General features: G+C 41.1%; 1 protein-coding gene across 2 annotated transcripts; it reads right to left on the reverse strand.

The window, feature by feature from the left end:
- Window positions 1-20: 20 nt before the first annotated feature.
- LOC135475453 (caspase-2-like) lies at window positions 21-20,952 on the reverse strand. 2 transcript variants are annotated; one of them, XM_064755359.1, is made up of 9 exons: window positions 20,776-20,952; window positions 17,276-17,420; window positions 15,982-16,405; window positions 13,176-13,234; window positions 12,085-12,255; window positions 10,059-10,287; window positions 7,548-7,718; window positions 6,666-6,775; window positions 21-507 (listed from the first exon to the last, which is right to left on the reverse strand). In XM_064755359.1, exons 2-9 carry the CDS (start codon window positions 17,405-17,407, stop codon window positions 388-390), a joined length of 1,416 nt encoding a protein of 471 aa, XP_064611429.1. In that variant the 5' UTR covers window positions 17,408-17,420; window positions 20,776-20,952; the 3' UTR covers window positions 21-387. The 2 variants fall into 2 exon arrangements, with proteins under 2 accessions (XP_064611429.1, XP_064611430.1); XM_064755360.1 differs by lacking the exon at window positions 20,776-20,952 and having other exon boundaries at window positions 15,982-16,311; window positions 17,276-17,403.
- Window positions 20,953-21,261: the final 309 nt, after the last annotated feature.

The raw sequence follows: 21,261 nt of genomic DNA on the forward strand, positions 1-21,261 counted from the left end.
AAAATATGAGCAATGGACATAAACATATATATGCACAACATAAACATATATATGCACAACATGAACATATATGCACAAACGGGGCTTGAGTAGGTACAAGAGATGAAGCATCAAGGCCCATGAGTGTACGGGTAAATTCATGGCCTCAACAACCTTGGCATAGGAGCAGTAGATCTGTCCATACATGCACCAGCACTGGTTATTCTGATACTATAATCTTCCTACTAACAAATCTGCAGATAACATAACACTTCAGATGAAAAACTTGCAACTTCACCCAGTCATCCATTTATTATATACTGTTCATTTTTGCACGCTAGTGAAGTTCTGGCATGTCTGGTAAATATATACAAGGAATAAAGGAAAATTCCTAGTTCAGAATATGTGTTAAACATCCTTCTCGGCTGGTGCGTTGAAATACCACGATTTGCGAGTCATTATGACAGGTGCTGGCATCTGATGTCCCTGGGAGTCACTCTGGTGACGTGATGCAACCATATCGTTAACCTGGGGAACAGTGCAGACAATGCAGATGATAGAATAACCTTCAGCACTGGAGGAAAGGCCAGGTATGGGATTACATAGTGTCAGTGACAGCATAGTCTTCAGAATGTTAGGAGACTCAGTGACAGCATAGTCTTCTGAATGTTAGGAGAGCCAGTGACAGCATAGTTTTCTGAATGTCAGGAGACTCAGTGACAGCATAGTCTTCTGAATGATAGGAGAGCCAGTGACAACATAGTCTTCTGAATGTTAGGAGACTCAGTGACAGCATAGTCTTCTGAATTTCAGGAGAGTCAGTGACAGCATAGTCTTCAGAATGTTAGGAGACTCAGTGACAGCATAGTCTTCAGAATGTTAGGAGACTCAGTGACAGCATAGTCTTCAGAATGTTAGGAGACTCAGTGACAGCATAGTCTTCAGAATGTTAGGAGACTCAGTGACAGCATAGTCTTCTGAATTTCAGGAGAGTCAGTGACAGCATAGTCTTCTGAATGTTAGGAGAGTCAGTGACAGCATAGTATTCAGAATGTCAGGAGAGTCAGTGACAGCATAGTCTTCAGAATGTTAGGAGAGCCAGTGACAGCATAGTCTTCAGAATGTTAGGAGACTCAGTGACAGCATAGTCTTCAGAATGTTAGGAGACTCAGTGACAGCATAGTCTTCTGAATGATAGGAGACTCAGTGACAGCATAGTCTTCAGAATGTTAGGAGAGTCAGTGACAGCATAGTCTTCTGAATGTTAGGAGACTAAGTGTTAGCATAGTCTTCAGAATGTTAGGAGAGTCAGTGACAGCATAGTCTTCAGAATGTTAGGAGACTCAGTGAGAGCATAGTCTTCTGAATGTTAGGAGACTCAGTGACAGCATAGTCTTCTGAATGTTAGGAGAGTCAGTGACAGCTTTGTCTTCAGAATATTAGGAGACTCAGTGACAGCATAGTCTTCTGAATGTTAGGAGAGTCAGTGACAGCATAGTCTTCAGAATGTTAGGAGACTCAGTGACAGCATAGTCTTCTGAATGTTAGGAGAGCCAGTGACAGCATAGTTTTCTGAATGATAGGAGAGTCAGTGACAGCATAGTCTTCTGAATGATAGGAGAGTCAGTGACAGCATAGTTTTCTGAATGTTAGGAGAGTCAGTGACAGCATAGTCTTCTGAATGATAGGAGAGCCAGTGACAGCATAGTCTTCTGAATGTTAGGAGAGCCAGTGACAGCATAGTCTTCTGAATGATAGGAGAGTCAGTGACAGCATAGTCTTCTGAATGTCAGGAGAGTCAGTGACAGAATAGTCTTCTGAATGTTAGGAGACTCAGTGAAAGCATAGTCTTCTGAATGTTAGGAGAGCCAGTGACAGCATAGTCTTCTGAATGATAGGAGAGTCAGTGACAGCATAATTTTCTGAATGTCAGGAGAATCAGTGACAGAATAGTCTTTTGAATGTCAGGAGACTCAGTGACAGCATAGTCTTCTGAATGTCAGGAGACTCAATGACAGCATAGTCTTCTGAATGTTAGGAGACTCAGTGACAGCATAGTCTTCTGAATGTTACGAGAGTCAGTGACAGCATAGTCTTCTGAATGTTAGGAGACTCAGTGACCGCATAGTCTTCTGAATGTTAGGAGACTCAGTGACAGCATAGTCTTCAGAATGTTAGGAGACTCAGTGACAGCATAGTCTTCTGAATGTTAGGAGACTCAGTGACAGCATAGTCTTCTGAATGTTAGCAGACTCAGTGACAGCATAGTCTTCTAAATGTTAGGAGAGTCAGTGACAGTATAGTCTTCAGAATGTTAGGAGACTCAGTGACAGCATAGTCTTCAGAATGATAGGAGAGCCAGTGACAGCATAGTCTTCTGAATGATAGAAGAGTCAGTGACAGAATAGTCTTCTGAATGTCAGGAGAGTCAGTGACAGCATAGTCTTCTGAATGATAGGAGAGTGAGTGACAACATAGTCTTCTGAATGATAGGAGTCAGTGACAGCATAGTCTTCAGAATGTCAGGAGCCTCAGCGACAGCATAGTCTTCAGAATGTTAGGAGAGCCAATGACAGCATAGTATTCTGAATGATAGGAGAGTGAGTGACAGCATAGTCTTCAGAATGTTAGGAGACTCAGTGACAGCATAGTCTTCAGAATGTTAGGAGACTCAGTGACAGCATAGTCTTCTGAATGTTACGAGAGTCAGTGACAGCATAGTCTTCTGAATGATACTAGAGTCAGTGACAGCATAGTCTTCAGAATGTTAGGAGAGTCAGTGACAGCATAGTCTTCTTAATGTCAGGAGTGTCAGTGACAGCATAGTCTTCAGAATATAAGGAGAGCCAGTGACAGCATAGTCTTCTGAATGATAGGAGAGTCAGTGACAGCAAAGTCTTCAGAATGTTAAGAGAGTCAGTGACAGCATAGTTTTGTGAATGATAGGAGAGTCAGTGACAGCATAGTCTTCAGAATGTCAGGAGAGTCAGTGACAGCAAAGTCTTCAGAATGTTAGGAGAGTCAGTGACAGCATAGTCTTCAGAATGTCAGGAGAGTCAGTGACAGCATAGTCTTCTGAATGTTAGGAGAGTCAGTGACAGCAAAGTCTTCAAAATGTTAAGAGAGTCAGTGACAGCATAGTCTTCTGAATGTTAGGAGACTCAGTGACAGCATAGTCTTCAGAATGTCAGGAGAGTCAGTGACAGCATAATCTTCAGAATGTTAGGAGAGTCAGTGACAGCATAGTCTTCTGAATGTCAGGAGAGTCAGTGACAGCATAGTCTTCTGAATGTCAGGGGAGTCAGTGACAGCATAGTCTTCAGAATGTCAGGAGAGTCAGTGACAGCATAGTCTTTTGAATGTCAGGAGAGTCAGTGACAGCATAGTCTTCAGGATGTTAGGAGAGTCAGTGACAGCATAGTCTTCAGAATGATAGGAGTCAGTGACAGCATAGTCTTCAGAATGTCAGGAGCCTCAGCGACAGCATAGTCTTCAGAATGTTAGGAGAGCCAATGACAGCATAGTCTTCTGAATGATAGGAGAGTCATTGACAGCATAGTCTTCAGAATGTTAGGAGACTCAGTGACAGCATAGTCTTCAGAATGTTAGGAGACTCAGTGACAGCATAGTCTTCTGAATGTTACGAGAGTCAGTGACAGCATAGTCTTCTGAATGATACTAGAGTCAGTGACAGCATAGTCTTCAGAATGTTAGGAGAGTCAGTGACAGCATAGTCTTCTGAATGTCAGGAGTGTCAGCGACAGCATAGTCTTCAGAATGTAAGGAGAGCCAGTGACAGCATAGTCTTCTGAATGATAGGAGAGTCAGTGACAGCAAAGTCTTCAGAATGTTAAGAGAGTCAGTGACAGCATAGTTTTGTGAATGATAGGAGAGTCAGTGACAGCATAGTCTTCAGAATGTCAGGAGAGTCAGTGACAGCAAAGTCTTCAGAATGTTAGGAGAGTCAGTAACAGCATAGTCTTCAGAATGTCAGGAGAGTCAGTGACAGCATAGTCTTCAGAATGTCAGGAGAGTCAGTGACAGCATAGTCTTCTGAATGTTAGGAGAGTCAGTGACAGCAAAGTCTTCAGAATGTTAGGAGAGTCAGTGACAGCATAGTCTTCTGAATGTTAGGAGACTCAGTGACAGCATAGTCTTCAGAATGTCAGGAGAGTCAGTGACAGCATAATCTTCAGAATGTTAGGAGAGTCAGTGACAGCATAGTCTTCTGAATGTCAGGAGAGTCAGTGACAGCATAGTCTTCAGAATGTCAGGGGAGTCAGTGACAGCATAGTCTTCAGAATGTCAGGAGAGTCAGTGACAGCATAGTCTTTTGAATGTCAGGAGAGTCAGTGACAGCATAGTCTTCAGGATGTTAGGAGAGTCAGTGACAGCATAGTCTTCAGAATGATAGGAGTCAGTGACAGCATAGTCTTCAGAATGTCAGGAGCCTCAGCGACAGCATAGTCTTCAGAATGTTAGGAGAGCCAATGACAGCATAGTCTTCTGAATGATAGGAGAGTCATTGACAGCAAAGTCTTCAGAATGTTAGGAGACTCAGTGACAGCATAGTCTTCAGAATGTTAGGAGACTCAGTGACAGCATAGTCTTCTGAATGTTACGAGAGTCAGTGACAGCATAGTCTTCTGAATGATACTAGAGTCAGTGACAGCATAGTCTTCAGAATGTTAGGAGAGTCAGTGACAGCATAGTCTTCTGAATGTCAGGAGTGTCAGTGACAGCATAGTCTTCAGAATGTAAGGAGAGCCAGTGACAGCATAGTCTTCTGAATGATAGGAGAGTCAGTGACAGCAAAGTCTTCAGAATGTTAAGAGAGTCAGTGACAGCATAGTTTTGTGAATGATAGGAGAGTCAGTGACAGCATAGTCTTCAGAATGTCAGGAGAGTCAGTGACAGCAAAGTCTTCAGAATGTTAGGAGAGTCAGTGACAGCATAGTCTTCAGAATGTCAGGAGAGTCAGTGACAGCATAGTCTTCTGAATGTTAGGAGAGTCAGTGACAGCAAAGTCTTCAGAATGTTAGGAGAGTCAGTGACAGCATAGTCTTCTGAATGTTAGGAGACTCAGTGACAGCATAGTCTTCAGAATGTCAGGAGAGTCAGTGACAGCATAATCTTCAGAATGTTAGGAGAGTCAGTGACAGCATAGTCTTCTGAATGTCAGGAGAGTCAGTGACAGCATAGTCTTCAGAATGTCAGGGGAGTCAGTGACAGCATAGTCTTCAGAATGTCAGGAGAGTCAGTGACAGCATAGTCTTTTGAATGTCAGGAGAGTCAGTGACAGCATAGTCTTCAGGATGTTAGGAGAGTCAGTGACAGCATAGTCTTCAGAATGTCAGGAGAGTCAGTGACAGCATAGTCTTCAGGATGTTAGGAGAGTCAGTGACAGCATAGTCTTCAGAATGTCAGGAGAGTCAGTGACAGCATAGTCTTCAGGATGTTAGGAGAGTCAGTGACAGCATAGTCTTTAGAATGTTAGGAGAGTCAGTGACAGCATAGTCTTCAGAATGATAGGAGACTCAGTGACAGCAAAGTCCTCAGAATGTTACAAGAGTCAGTGACAGCATAGTCTTCTGAATGATAGGAGACTCAGTGACAGCATAGTCTTCTGAATGTTAGGAGAGTCAGTGACAGCATAGTCTTCAGAATGATAGGAGAGTCAGTGACAACATAGTCTTGAGAATGTCAGGAGAGTCAGTGACAGAATAGTCTTCAGAATGTTAGGAGAGTCAGTGATAGCATCAGTCTTCCGAATTTTAGGAGAGTCAAAGTACTGGCTGACAAGGCATCTGTGACAGCAGAACTTTCAGTAATGGAGGAGAAGCCAAGTGCTGAATTACATGGTCTCTGTGACAGCATAACATTCAGTACTGGAGGAGTGACCAAATATTGGCTAACAGTCTCAGTGTGCTGTCAATAAAGGTATCACATGGGAGTGGTTGATATGTAAGTAACACATTAAGTTACTCAAAAGGCTAACAAAGGTTTTGTCTGAGAGTTTATGACGATTCTGTACCATACAACACAGAAAATATATCAATTTGTGCTAAAGACACTCACGGAAACTACATATACACAAGTGTACCTTTATTGGCATGTTATGTTACATAATTGTACTATATTCCATAAATGCACAAGGCACAAAGCACTGCTGATGCAAGCAGAGCATTCGGGGTTGTGGGGTCCATGTGTCATTCATTTCAACAGTGGGATGCCATGACACAAAGGCTATGAAGAAAACAGTAACTTCAAGGCCACTTTGTGACATTTTTAACTGACCATAAAATAAAAATAAAATACATAGTGTAAAGCTAAGCAAGTGCATCATCATTGCCAAACAAGGTCATAGAAAATTTGGTCTGTCAGAAAATTTAAGGAAAAGTTATGGATAGCTCTGGATGAAAGTGTGGTGGTGATCTTCACCATTGCCATATGTCTGTCAGAAATGTTACAAAAGACTCATGCACAGATTTGGATGAAACTTTGGGTTAATGCTTAGCTTAGGCACAAGGAACAATCCATTTTGTTTTGTTGGAGATCTGTTATACTGTCCCCTTTGTACATAGTAGGGGGATTTGTACATACGTGTAGCTGTGATTGTAGTTTGTGCTCTTGGAGTTTTTTATAGCTTAAACGGATATATTAGAACATTTACAGGTGTCACTTACTTTGATGAGCAAATCAACGACATGCTTTGAGCGATGGTATTCCTTGAAAACCTTGGTCAGGGCCTCAATATACCAGCTGCCTTGAACAGTATTCCTATACGATACTTCACCTATAAAATGAAAATGTGTAATGTGATGAATTACTGTCCAAACAGCCAAAAATAGCAATACTGAAAAAAGATATATCTGGGCCCTAAATGTCATCTATGATCCACAGACTAAATGTACCATTATTATCTTTGTGGGTTATCTCTTTAGTAGTCCAGCAGACCGGACAGTTGCAACTTTTCCCTGAATATGACTTGCATTAGAGATTTACAAGAGAAATGCATCAAAACATTCATTTGCATCATGTGTGAGGATAATCGTCACGTCTCTGATACATGTTAATTACAATATAATAGGCCTGCTGTGAATTACCTCCCTTGTTACTCCTATGACTATGATGTGATTAGTATTGGAGGCGAGAAACTACAAGAAGTGGTACCTCACATACAATTAAAACCATGCAGTATGTAGGCCTGAGAAATGTTGACAGACCTTAAATGGATCAATCTTTTTCAGCTTATGAGTTCGCTGAATTAAGGCCAGGATTTTCAAATTACCTTCAAATTGATTAAAAAAACTACATAACATTTATCCTGGGACTTCCAAAATTACAATCTGTCTTAAAATCTGTGGTTTTATCCCTGAAATTTCCCATTACACATTTTCTAAGGTCCCACCTCAGCTTACTCCCCTAAACAAACCTTTTAAACGGGAGAGACACCTCAAGGAAGATAATTCCGTGCAGCCCTATTGAAATGAAACTCTTGAGGCAAGGAAAGGTCAAGGATTCTTTGTTCTACATGTAGGACGGTATTCAACCCACATTCACAGTACCTTCTGTGGTTGAGTAGGCCAAAATGACATCTGAGTTAGTAGGTATACTCCTACTGATTTCTGGACTAAGTAATATATGGGTGCCAGCATCTGATTGGCCAGTCTCACACTGCAGGTCAAATGGTACAACATCAAACTCACTTTCAGGTGTGCCAACATGACTACTGTTCCCTAAAACAGATGGCATGTTAAATGTTTATTAAAGCAACCGGTAATTTATGCTTCATTGGAGAGTATCTTGTGTGTTGCATGACAGTGTTCTGGTCTACAATTATGAAGGGTCAAGCCACAGCTGGAAAGATGGACAAACCTAGACAAAAGGGGAGCCCATTCCCAGATCACATTATCAAAGTTCTGACCCTTACCCTTCTTCTCCACTCATATTAATAGGGATGAAGGAACCAGGCAAAGTTCTCACCCCTTACCCTTCCTCTCCACTCATATTAATAGGGATGAAGGAACCAGGCAAAGTTCTGACATCTTGCCCTTCTTCTCCACTCATATTAATAGGGATGAAGGAACCAGGCAAAGTTCTCACCCCTTACCCTTCTTCTCCAGTCATATTAATAGGGATGAAGGAACCAGGCAAAGTTCTGACATCTTGCCCTTCTTCTCCACTCAGATTAATAGGGATGAAGGAACCAGTTAAAGTTCTGACCCCTTACCCTTCTTCAACACTCATTTTGATAGGGCTGAAGAACCCAGGCAAAGTTCTGACCCCTTGCCCTTCTTCTCCACTCATATTAATAGGGATGAAGGAAACAGGCAAGGTTGACCCCTCGCCCTCTTCCCCAGTCATATTAATAGAGATGAAGGAACCAGTTAAAGTTCTGACACCTTGCCCTTCTTTGCCACTCATATTAATAGGGATGAAAGAACCAGGCAAAGTTCTGACCCCTTACAGTTCTTCTCCACTCATATTAATAGGGATGAAGAACCCAGGCAAAGTTCTGACCCCTTACCCTTCTTCAACACTCATTTTAATAGGGATGAAGGAACCAGGCGAAGTTCTGACCCCAAGCCCTTTTTCTCCACTCATATTAATACGGATGAAGGAACCAGTTAAAGTTCTGACTCCTCTCCCTTCTTCTCCACTCATATTAATAGGGATGAAGAACCCAGGCAAAGTTCTGACCCCTCACCCTTCTTCTCCACTCATATTAATAGGGATGAAGAACCCAGGCAAAGTTCTGACCCCTTACCCTTCTTCAACACTCATTTTAATAGGGATGAAGGAACCAGGCAAAGTTCTGACTCCTCTCCCTTCTTCTCCACTCATATTAATAAGAATGAAGGAACCAGGCGAAGTTCTGACTCCTCGCCCTTCTTCTCCGCTCATATTAATAGGGATGAAGGACCTAGGCAAAGTTCTGACTCCTCTCCCTTCTTCTCCACTCATATTAATAAGAATGAAGGACCTAGGCAAAGTTCTGACCCCTCACCCTTCTTCTCCCCTCATATTAATAGGGATGAAGGACCTAGGCAAAGTTCTGACCCCTCACCCTTCTTCTCCCCTCATATTAATAGGGATGAAGGACCTAGTCAAAGTTCTCACCCCTTACCCTTCCTCTCCACTCATATTAATAGGGACGAAGGAACCAGGCAAAGTTCTGACCCCTTACCCTTCCTCTCCACTCATATTAATAGGGATGAAGGAACCAGGCAAAGTTCTGACTCCTCTCCCTTCTTCTCCACTCATTTTAATAGGGATGAAGGGACCAGGCAAAGTTCTGACCCCTCGCCCTTCCTCTCCACTCGTATTAATAGGGATGAAGGAACCAGGCAAAGTTCTGACTCCTCGCCCTTATTCCAGGAGGAAAACAAATCATAGCATTTTGTGCCTCAAATATGCATCTCCACCTTTATTAAGACAGACACTTCGCACGAGGCTATGTTTACTGCCTTCATCCAGCAGGCAGGAATAGCCAACAGTAACTGATGGATGTTCGTATAAATACAGTACCTAATCATGTAGTATTTTGTATAGTTCTGGAAAGCAAAGACAAAACAACAAAACCATTCATAGGTTGTCCGTACACAGGGTTGATGGAAAGGTCAAATCTTATGGCACAAGTATTTATCACATCCTCTATGAATGGAGACAAAACCGGTCGAAGCAGCTGGATGTTGGTTAGCTTTTGCACCAAAACGTAATGTCAAATATTTTCGATCTACGCATCAAAACGATTTTAGTGTATTTTAATGACACTTCTATAATTTCCTATCTGTTTAAATCTTTTGCCAACTCGAGCAGGTCACAGTGGCACATATTTTGGCCTAAAAAAGATCTCACAGTGCATCAACCATGAAAATTGTGTGCAAAACCTCAGCTCAATTCATTCCATACTTTTCGAGATACCACCTCTAACATTTACTTGAAATTGCTTTCCCTATTAATGGACATCGACACTGACACTCTGAGTATAGTATAAACTATGAGTGTACAGGCGAGGTAAAAAAGCACAGCTAATGTGTTACTATACTAGGTTTTTATCAGGTTTTTATACTTACAACGCTGCCCTCTACATGCTTGTAGGATGAAGAGCTTGGGCTTGCCTTGCAGCTGTGGGCATTTGTCAATGTTAAAACAACCGTACATTTCCTTGAAGTTGACCCTGATGCCATCCACCCCATAAACCATCCCATTTAAGTCCCCGTGAGACAGAATAGCCATGATACAGGAATCCACGTGGTTATGTACATCCAGCTCAGAATAAGTCTTAACCATGTCTTTCATCTCCTAAAAAAAAAAATGATAAATATACATGTAGCTGTTAAAGCAGCCATACTGGTGTTCCAGCCGGTATCTCTGGACTATGCAGCCTCACATCCGGCAAACTGAGTGACGTCTATGCACTGAGATGTAAATAACTCAATTATAATGTATACATTCTTGCTGGTCATCAATACATTGTGCGTATGTTAAACAGCATGTATGTATCCATGTGAGTGCTTGGGGTTTAACGTCATACTTCACAATTTTTCAGGCATATGATGACGAAGGAATCCTTAGACTGCATGTATATGTGCCTCCTTGTTGCAGGGCGGATTTCCACCACTCTTATCTAGTGCTGCTTCAATGAGACGCCTTACCAAAGGCAAGTAAGATGCCCTTTATACTTATAGGGGTCAACCAGTCGCTGCTCTATCCCCTTCATGCTGAACGCCAAGCGAGGAAGTTACAAGTTCTTTTTTTAAAGTCTTAGGATTGACCCTCGATCAACTGCTCCCAAAGGGGAAGTTCTACCAACTGTGCTATTGGAGCCCATATGTATGTATGTGCATGTATGTATGAATGTATGTACATGTACGTATGAATGTATGTACATGTATGTATGTATGTATCTATGCATAAATGTATGTATATGTATGTATGTACATGTATGTATGCATGTATGTACATGTATGTATGTATGTATGTACATGCATGTGTGTTCATGTATGTATGTATGCACGTACATGTATGTATGTATATATGTATGTATGTACATGTATCTAGGTACATGAATGTATGTACATGTATGTATGTATGTATGTATGTATGTATGTATGTACATGTATCTAGGTACATGAATGTATGTACATGTATGTATGTATGTATGTATGTATGTACATGTATCTAGGTACATGAATGTATGTACATGTATGTATGTACATGTATGTATGTATGTATGTATGTATGTATGTATGTATGTATGTATGTATGCACGTACATGTATGTATGTATATATGTATGTATGTATGTATGTACATGTATCTAGGTACATGAATGTATGTACATGTATGTATGTATGTATGTATGTATGTGCTGTGTCTTCTTGAGACAGGGTGAGTATATGCTGCCGCTAGTATAAGTGCTGGTGGAACTGATGTATCATGCCAAAGACACTGGATAGGACACCCCATCCTGACATATTATACCGGGCCAACCAGTCCTGTTTCCTTCATCTAACCTCTCCATGCTGAGCACCAAGCAAGGAAGCAACAAGTACCAATTTTAGTGTCTTTGGTATGACGCATCCAAGGTTTATCCCGGATACCCCAACTTCGAGGTCAAATAGAAATGTCTGATTTGCCTTCACTTAATCCCGAGTTCATTCAGAACAAAGTCATTATAATGAAAAAAATAAATGAATTAGTTTACTAACTAGAAAATGTGCTGGTGAATGACTCTGATTACTAGCAAATGTGTTACCCTTCAGTGACAATGCCCTTTGACCTCAGTCACTGAGGTCAACCCCCCCCCCCCCCCCCCCCCTCTCCATTACATCTTTGGTGTATTAAATAGGATAACGGTAAAGAAGTAAATCTCAAAGCAATTCACAGAGACAGAAACAGCAGATAAAACCTGACAAAAGCTACAAGATTTAAGCAGCCTCTGGGGCTACTTAGTTAATTACAAGAACTGGTCAGTGGTCAGTTACTCACTCAATTAATATGGTGACTTGTTCCACTAACATTGTGCGGAACAGCTGTGGAAGATGACAAGGTGATTCCCACAGCCGAATGGATCTGATCCATATGATATAATTGTTACCTGAGCAGTAAGATCTTTCTGATATTCAATCAGATAGCCCAGCTGACGGAAGACACTGATCAGATTCTCCCCATCGGCCTCTGCCCCAGCTCTGTTCCACTCTGGATTGCTAAATGTGATGTTGTTTATAATTAACATATAGCCTCTAGGATTGGATTCCATGCGATATTTCTGTACACACAAAACAAACAAAAAACAAATGTTCATGTTAGACATCGTTCAAATACATACTTGTAAAAACCCTAATGTAACGATGTCTATCTCATATATGTATCTATAATTACTTGAACAAAAAAATAATGAGGTCAAGTTACTTGCATAATAAAGCAGATATCACATATACTGTATTGATGTCACAAATATACTCGTATGACAGAAGCAGACAAGGTCAAATGTACTGTATTGATGTCACAAATGTCCTTATATACTAGGAGCTAAAGTTGTATGTACTGTATTGATATCACAAATGCACTTGAATAACAGAAGCAGATGAGGCTGAATGTACTGCATTGATGTCACAAATGTGACATAATATAATGAAATCAGATAAAGTCTCGAATAGTGTATTGATGTCACAAATGTAGTCGTGAAACAGAAGCAGACGAGGTTGAATGTACTGTATTGATGTCAGATATATAGTTGTATAACAGAAGTGGACGAGGTTGAATGTACCATACTGATGTCAAAAATGAACTGATATAACAAAGCAGACGAGGTCACAAATGTACTTGTATGGTGGAAGCAGATGAGGTCACTAGTACTGTATTGATGTCACAAATGTAGTCGTGTAACAGAAGCAGACGAGGTTAAATGTACAGTATTGATGTCACAAATGTGACATAATATAATGAAATCAGATGAGGTCACTAGTACTGTATTGATGTCAGAAATGTAGTCGTGTAACAGAAGCAGACGAGGTTGAATGTACTGTATTGATGTCAGAAATGTAGTCGTGTAACAGAAGCAGACGAGGTTGAATGTACTGTATTGATGTCAGAAATGTAGTCGTGTAACAGAAGCAGATGAAGTCACATGTATTGTATCAATGTCATAATGTATATTGTATAACAGAAGTAAACATTAATGCTTACATCCTCGCAAATGGCATAGCCAGACATGTTTTCCTGCTGGTATAAATGAACACGTTCTCCTGCAACAAAAAAATTACAACAGAGGCTATGTTAGGTCAAAACCAGTTTGCCACCCCTTCCCTTTGTCCAGTCATGGGGAATATCCATTAACACAGCCACATAACTTATTCACTGTGTAAACACTCAAAATCGTGGGAAATTGTCAAAATTCCAAAATTTGTCAAATGTGGTAAAACTGGCAGAAATACAAAATGTTCTTCAAAATTACATCACAATAATAAAGGACAATGTGTACCAAATTTGAACGGTCTTAACTATACTGATTAGTATTTAAGTATCTTGTGAGACATGAAAGCGTTCACACAGGAACCCACCCACCAACACATAAACATGTACAAATCATTCCCATTTCAGGTAGTAGCCAGCATGGTCACTGAGGTAACTGATAAAATCCACTAGGCCATTACCCATCATGAAATGTACGAACAAGAAAATAAGAGAATATTTCCTTGACTTCATTAGTCACGGCCAACTTATTCAATGTTGTGATCATCAGTGTGGAACATTCATTTACTTGAGGCTAACCAAGAAGAATTTCAGTCATTGTTGCGTGGTTTTAGATATGACCATATTTTACTATTCCTCTAGTTCAAGCTGAAAGAAAACTGTTCATAACAGTTTTGTTGGAATTTTCTCATGCACTCTCTAAGAATGGGGCATATTCGGTATATGCTCTGTTCTCTGCCAGTTACATGAAAACAACCACAAATGACTGCTACCCATATGTGCCTATGCAATACATCCATGTGCTCTAGGACAGATCTTTTGTTACATGTATTGGCAATGGTCAACTGGCGGGTTAAGAATGAATATGTCAGATCTACTCTCCATCCAAATGTGACGATCTATATAAACTTACTGTAAAATCGTCTAACAGAAGTGACACGTTAAAAACAATAGCCTGACAGCCATTTCAGTCACTAATGCCTCCTACTTTATCCTGTAGCGTATAATTTGAAAGTCTGTTTACCCTATTATGTAATGTAGGTCAGTTAAATCTACTGTCATGTTGCAAACATCTAGGCTATCATATACTACTCCAATGTGCCATAAATAAAAAACTGACATTTAGGCCCAAACAAGCAGGTCCTGGCATTTAGAAATTCCATCAAAATCTCCTTAGGAAAGTTCTCTTCATCACATACAGAGTATGTTCCAATACAAAAACATCAAATTTTTTCTGTGTTTTTTGAAAAAATGAATGCAAGAACTTATTTATTGAGCTTCGGCTCTGCATACAATTATTCCCCCCCCCCCCCCCACCCCACTTACTGAATTTTTCATTTTTTTTTTCAAATTGAGTGTCTAAAAAATTGGCTACAAAAGAAACCAAGAGAATATTTTCAAATAAAAATATCTGAATAATTCCTTCATAGAAATTTATTTTTACTTCACAATAACAATAATAAATGTTATCATTTTTGCCCTTGGGTGTGCATGTTATCCATGAATGTTTACAAAAATACTTTCATGCAAAGGCACTGGGGATGAATTACCTCCCTTGGACAAGCCTAGATCAAAACAAGCTCATTTCATTTTCCTACAGAAACTTAAAGGATTAGAGTCCAGATTTAGCTAATGGTTCTAATTATAGACATTATTACCTGTTTAATCAATATATTACCAAGAGGGTTTCTGAGAAATGTATTAATGACTTTAAATCCACCCAAAACATTAGATTACTGCCCCAGCCAATCTCCAGTCGCCCGCCCTGTATGGCTCAATTTTGGCCACATTCTGTAGCCCTTAAGGCTGGTAAATTCAAGATAATTCACAGTTGTAACTTACGCTCACATGCTGTGTGGACATTGTAACCTAATAAATCGGGTTGTTGCTCAACGCACATGTGTGTTTGACCTTTCACCATGCCTCTATGTTTTGATCTAACAGACAGAAAGCTGCGTCACTACAAAGGCATGAATTTGCAATTGTCTGAAGGCTATGGAGCAGAATGATGGACCTCACAATTTGTGTGAAATGTGAAATTATGTTTGCAGTAAAAAGTGGGGTTGCCTTTGGCAAATGTTCCATTCTAAATTTCATGGAAATTCCATGGCATGCCCGCCTAGATGACCCAGATTTTAAAAACAAGGCAGCGCATGGCGACCTATTAAAAACGAGCCTATTTTTGACTTTGGCAACGACTTACACGAGATTGGCAATGTACAGGCAAGTACGGATTGTGGAAAAATGTGCGTAAATATTTTAGCTTTCAGAATCACCGTGCTATGTGTGTATTCAGGACGAATCTAACACGCATCCATCGGAAATGAACGAGTGGTTTGCTCTTTGTAAGCATTGTACTAGAATCGGATCCGCATAACTCCTGGGCTAAGTGTGGCCAGCGGTCCCCACGTTTCAGTATATATAAGCCACCATTAAACCGACGTCTAGGGCTAGGTTTGGCATGTCACAAAACAAAATGTTTCTTTTTTGACGTCTTGGCATAAGGGTGTAAAATATCAAAATGTAATAATAAAAGTGATATCTATGACATATAGGTAAGTGAAATAACCTGGGATATAGTCCATACTATATCAGAGAATTAACACTTTTATCAATGAAGGAACATATATATATATAGCAAAATGGACATACTTTCTCAAGAGTACACTATTTCTATTACTTTTCCACCAACTAGTACACATGGAGCATAGTAGGGGCAAGCCTATCTTACAGCTGCTTACAGATTGCATTTCAGCTGAATTACACTCAACAAAGATAGCTAAGGAGTATGTCTGCTTACCACTGGAATCATCTGCACCTTTATTGCTTGAGGATGACCCCATGTCCATATCTGTCTCCATGGAAGTGGCCATGGAGCTCTCAGCCTGGATACGGCCAGTATCTCCTGAGGCCGCCATCACAATTTCCCCTCTTTCTGACACACGCGGGGTGACAGTGGCCTGAGCAATACACTGACCACCTGCGCTCACTGTGGTCATCTGGCTTATGTGAGGGGTATGTGCCTGCTGGGCGGTGCTGAGGGCTGCCCATGATGCCCCTTGGGGGAGTTGCCGCAGACGGTCTACCTCCAATCTCAGCATCTCTGCCAGGCACTTCTGTTCTGTAATAACTAAACCACTCAACAAGCAGTCAAAGGCTTTTGGGCCACGCCGTTGCAAATCATCCAACAAGCGTCTATTTTTCTTAAACTCAGTACGTTCGGCCTGCAAGGAAAAACACGCTGAATTGATATTCTGTTTATAAGGCTGGGTGGGACTTAACACCATGCTGGAGAATATTTTGCTTGAAAGTTGGGCTTCTCTATAGAGAAACATCACATGGTTTGACAAACTTACCATTATCTCAGTATTTTCTTTTTCAAGAACATAATTAGTATATGACATTATATTTGTAGCTGTCATCTGAGTTGTGATCTTATTGGAAAGCCTGGCCCTTTGTTTTACTCCAGGCTGCTATTTTCATGGATACAATTACACACATGCAATATGTACTACCTGTGATCCCAGCCCACATTTCCACACACATGCCTATAAACACTTTCAGTATTTTCTCTCCAGACCACACTCTCTCCAAGAGGCCATATTCAGTTCACATTCTCTCCAAGAGGCCATACTCAGTACACTCTCTCTCTAAGAGACCATATTCAGACTACGCTCTCTCCAAGAGGCCATATTCAGTTCACATTCTCCCCAAGAGGCCATATTCAGTTCACATTCTCTCCAAGAGACCATATTCAGACTACGTTCTCTCCAAGAGGCCATATTCAGACCACACTCTCCAAGAGGCCATATTTAGTTCACATTATCTCCAAGAGACCATATTCAGACCATATTTCCATGGGCATCTCTGAACACACTTATATTCACTCTCCATGAGGCCGCATTCTGTCAACATGTTCTCTGAGGCCATTTACAGTCCACCCTCTCTCTAAGAGGTCATATATCAGACCACATTTGTACAGACATGCATGAAAACACTTACGAGTACTTTTTCTCTAAGAGCCATATTAAGTCCACATCTACAATGACATATGCCTGAAAACAATTTTTGGTGGCACATGTACTAGTACCTACCATAATCTCAGCTACCATCTCTTTTGTAAACACTTGCTGTGCCTCCAGAAAATCCAACAATGCATCTGGCTTTAAATCCTTGACCAATTCCACCCTATAGTTTCTCAAGGCAGCACTATGAATCTTCTCCATCCTGGTAGCCTGCCTAGAAATAAATAGTTGTGTTGGAACAAAATTCATGAACATGATATGAAATACAGCTTCCCACTACATGTAATAAACATTTTTTCTTTTTAATTTCACATACTGATCATGGTGTTGCCTCACTGGAATACCATGTGGTGGACATCAGACACCATGAGGGTTTCTCCTTGTAGCTGGAACAAGATGCGGCCAGGCACCAGTCACGATAATGGTGCATCCTGGTAGCAGGCCAGTCTCCATGATGATATACAGATCATAAAGCTGCCTCACTGGAAGTTCGAACATGAGGTGGCTGGACACTAAGCACTTTAATGGTTCCTCCTTCTACATCTAGCAGGCCAGTCTCTTTGTGACATAGCGATCATAGTGGTACCTCACTTGAACATGATGCAGCTGGACATCAGTCACCATAATGGTGCCTCCTTCTACACTGATCTCTGTGTCTCCTTGTGACACAGAGATCAGTGCTGCCTCACTGGAACAGTATGTGGTGGTCAGGACAATCACATGGACACACTCACTGTCAATGGTGCATGTATACTGAAATCGACATTGTCTCTGAAGACCAAAATTACTTGTTAGGGTACATGGCGGCTAACCACTATACAATGTTTGAGCTTGGCCATCTTTAGTAATGCTCGGAATGCCTCAGCAGGCATATGAATGAACATTTTATGCCTTCATGAGAAAAAAATATGTAGGTACACGAATGCATCAATATTTACAAACTGGCTGCACAGGTTAACTTTTGGGTGCAATGGATAAATTTCAAACCCTGCATTTTCTATGGTAACTCACTGTACAAGTATGTCTCCTTAAAAGTATGTATTGGGTAAACACATTGGTTTGAGCACATTACTGATTTATACAAAGAGCTGAGCAAATTCAAACCAGTCAAGGCATTCATCTGTCACGCCCTACTGAGCAGTTTAGGTCAACAGGGAAAATCTCAAGCAGAATATCCTAGAGAACCATGTATTTACCTGAAAGGATGAACTGATTTACTATACTTGCATTCTAGAGAATACAGTTTCTAGGCTGAGAGCAGGTAGATTTACAGGTGAGAGTCAATGGAGTACTAAGGAGCCTGAAGTGAGAAGCTTGATGGTCAACTGACAAACCTGAAGTGAGATGCTCGATGGTGAAGTGAGAAGCTTGAAACGAGAAGCTCAATGGTGAACTAAGAACCTTGAAATGAGCTCATACTGCAAGACATGGCTATGTTCCCAAACAAACCAGATCAAACTTGATGAAGTCAACCTATACGTAATGTTTTATGCTGAAAATTCGACAAAGCATCTAGTGGTGTCTGAACAGATTCACTTTTGGTGCAAATGTCAGCTGTGACCTACAGAAGAACCGAATCCTAACCGAATATTCTACACCCATCGTGGCCGGATCATGACCTATTATACACTTAAGTGTCCAGCGCCTACTATATTATGTAGTAAACACAACTGTCCAATACTTTTAATATATTGGACAGTTGTAACTGTGACGTCACACGTACAGGCTACTTTTTGTTTGTCAACAAACAGGCGACACAACACGATGTTCGTCCGAGCTCGTCCTGAAAAATCTGTGTCTCCAGACAGTCCTTTCTACCTCACACCAATTCCCGCATGTCGTCTCAAACCTGATGCAGCTGTGTGGTATTACTCCACTCCAATGGGAGAGCATTGTTTGGGAGAGCTACTGAAGAGGGCAGCCGAGGCTGCTGGACTGAAAGGCCGGAAAACTAATCACTCGGTCCGATAAACAACCATCCAAACCCTTGTAAAATCTGGCGTCGCTCCATATAAAATTATGCAGGTCACCAGACACAAATCCTTGCTAGCATCCAGGAGTATGATTCTAAATTAGATCACGTAGAGCAGAAGCAAATGTCGAGTTTACTTCAGGGCAATCGTGCCTTCAGACAACCATCCCCCGCGCTTCCACTCGCCCGGCCGGTCAGTTCAAGTGCACACAAACGAAGTTTTCCCCACTCCGATGCCATCAACTTCCGCACAGAATCCCAAGGATCCCGTCAGCCAATGAAAGTGCTGTATTCAGTATTCCATATTCATCCGCTATTGTTACGCGATATGAAATAATTAGCACAGTTTTACCCCACTTGTTTAGCGTTAGAGTTTATTTACTTACGTTTTTGACAAGAGGGTGTATAATAAATAGGTTATTCCATTGTATGGTCCTGTATGGACTCGTCCTTGTCGCCGGAAAGGGACACGCAATCTTGTCCCTTTCCAGGGCACCCAGGACTCATCCATACAGGACCATATTATCCAATAACCTATAAATACGCAGGCGGTCTGGCCATCATATGCAGACCCTTAGCCATCTTGACGTGATGGTATGCCCATGGTGGTCCCATCATGGTACGATTATGGGTGTATCATCTTGCCATCCTGATCAGAATTTGACAGTGTTCATGCTATGTCTGTTATGAACTTATTTACGGACAAATTCGTCATGTCTTCATGTATTGACTGGGATTTTTTCCTGCTTGACAATTTCCCACAATATTTGAGTCTATAGCACAGGTGTTTGTAGCTTACTACTAGGGACTATTGTGCACTATTGCGAACTTTTCAGCACCCATCTACCGAACATATATTGGTACAATGCACAAGTACATGTGATAAAAACAGAAGTCTCTCTAGTTAGCATTTGCTGTCTTGGAGATGGATTGGGATTTGTTCAAATTAGGTTGCTGATTACATGGCTAATTACCACAAATAATTCTTTCCAGTTCTGGGTCGGGAAGGAGCCATATGTACTACCATAATGTGAACTCATGAATTCTTTAATTCTTCTGTATTTTGGGCTGCATGCATTTTTTTCTGCTTGTTGGGTGGTATTGCAGAGCCTTCGAAGTTCTTCCAGGTATAAATTTTTCTGTTTTTCAGAAAATGGTTATGGATACACACCAGGTAAGTAGTGAAAATCCCATTCAACTGGCCTCTGAGTGGTATAGGTTTGACCCCAGTCTGCTGTTTGCCACTATAATTTGTGAAAAATTTCATCAGTCAACCCCTTTCAGGAATTTGATTGGAGTTGTGTCACGGGATGAAGATTATCAGATCTGGGGATAAGGTTTAATTGCTAAAATTTTGTCAAATCTAACGTCAGAGCAATCTCGGACTAGACGTCAATTCATTGAAGAATCTGCTTTTCATAATGAGCATCCGAGAAGACGGTTAATGACAAACAATACGCTATAACTTCAGCTTTACAACACCCAACTGTTCTCGCCACAGACGTCCGGTCTCACGAGAAATGGGGCCTGAATAATCCTCCGTCATACACTAGAGCACGATACTTTCACTTTCAAGGGATTCAATTGAAGTTCTTACCTGTGTTGATTTCAGCACTTAAACAACAAATTGATTAGCTGTGGCTACTGTCACAACCTTCTGACCATGATGGGAAGGAAACATTCTGCCCCATGGGCCACAGAGCTGTGTTTTTCACCCAACCTGGCCAACGTACGTTTCTCTCGATGTTACATGTGTAATAGCTTTTAGCATTCACGTTCCACCCCGGAGTCTTATAAACTGGGAAGTTCCGGTAACGAGAACGAGGCTCTACTTGGCCCACTCGACAACGGGAAAACCCTTGTTGTGATTTTGTTATTTATACTTATTACGTTTGGGAAATTTAGCTTACGTGTACGTAGGCCAACAGGCGTTGTCGAGTAGGCTATCACAGCCCCCTATAAAGCTATAGACATAGATCGAGGTGTCTTAAATTGCTGGTCATGAGCCCTCGTTGAACTTTAAGCACCGGTATGGGACATTCATTCTTATACAGGCCTGCATGTACACAAACACCGATAAAGT

This window comes from Liolophura sinensis, chromosome 9 (assembly GCF_032854445.1).
Source record: "Liolophura sinensis isolate JHLJ2023 chromosome 9, CUHK_Ljap_v2, whole genome shotgun sequence".
In the NCBI taxonomy this organism is placed as follows: Eukaryota; Metazoa; Mollusca; class Polyplacophora; order Chitonida; family Chitonidae; genus Liolophura; species Liolophura sinensis.

Bases quoted from the DNA above. Each gene is read 5' to 3' on its own strand.
- LOC135475453 (XM_064755359.1), bottom strand. From the start codon at position 17,407: ATGGAGAAGATTCATAGTGCTGCCTTGAGAAACTATAGGGTGGAATTG. The intron at 13,235-15,981 runs GTAAGCAGACAT...TTTTTGTTGCAG, and splicing joins AGGTGCAGATGATTCCAGTG to GAGAACGTGTTCATTTATAC. The intron at 508-6,665 runs GTAAGTGACACC...ACTGTTCCCCAG, and splicing joins TCGTTGATTTGCTCATCAAA to GTTAACGATATGGTTGCATC.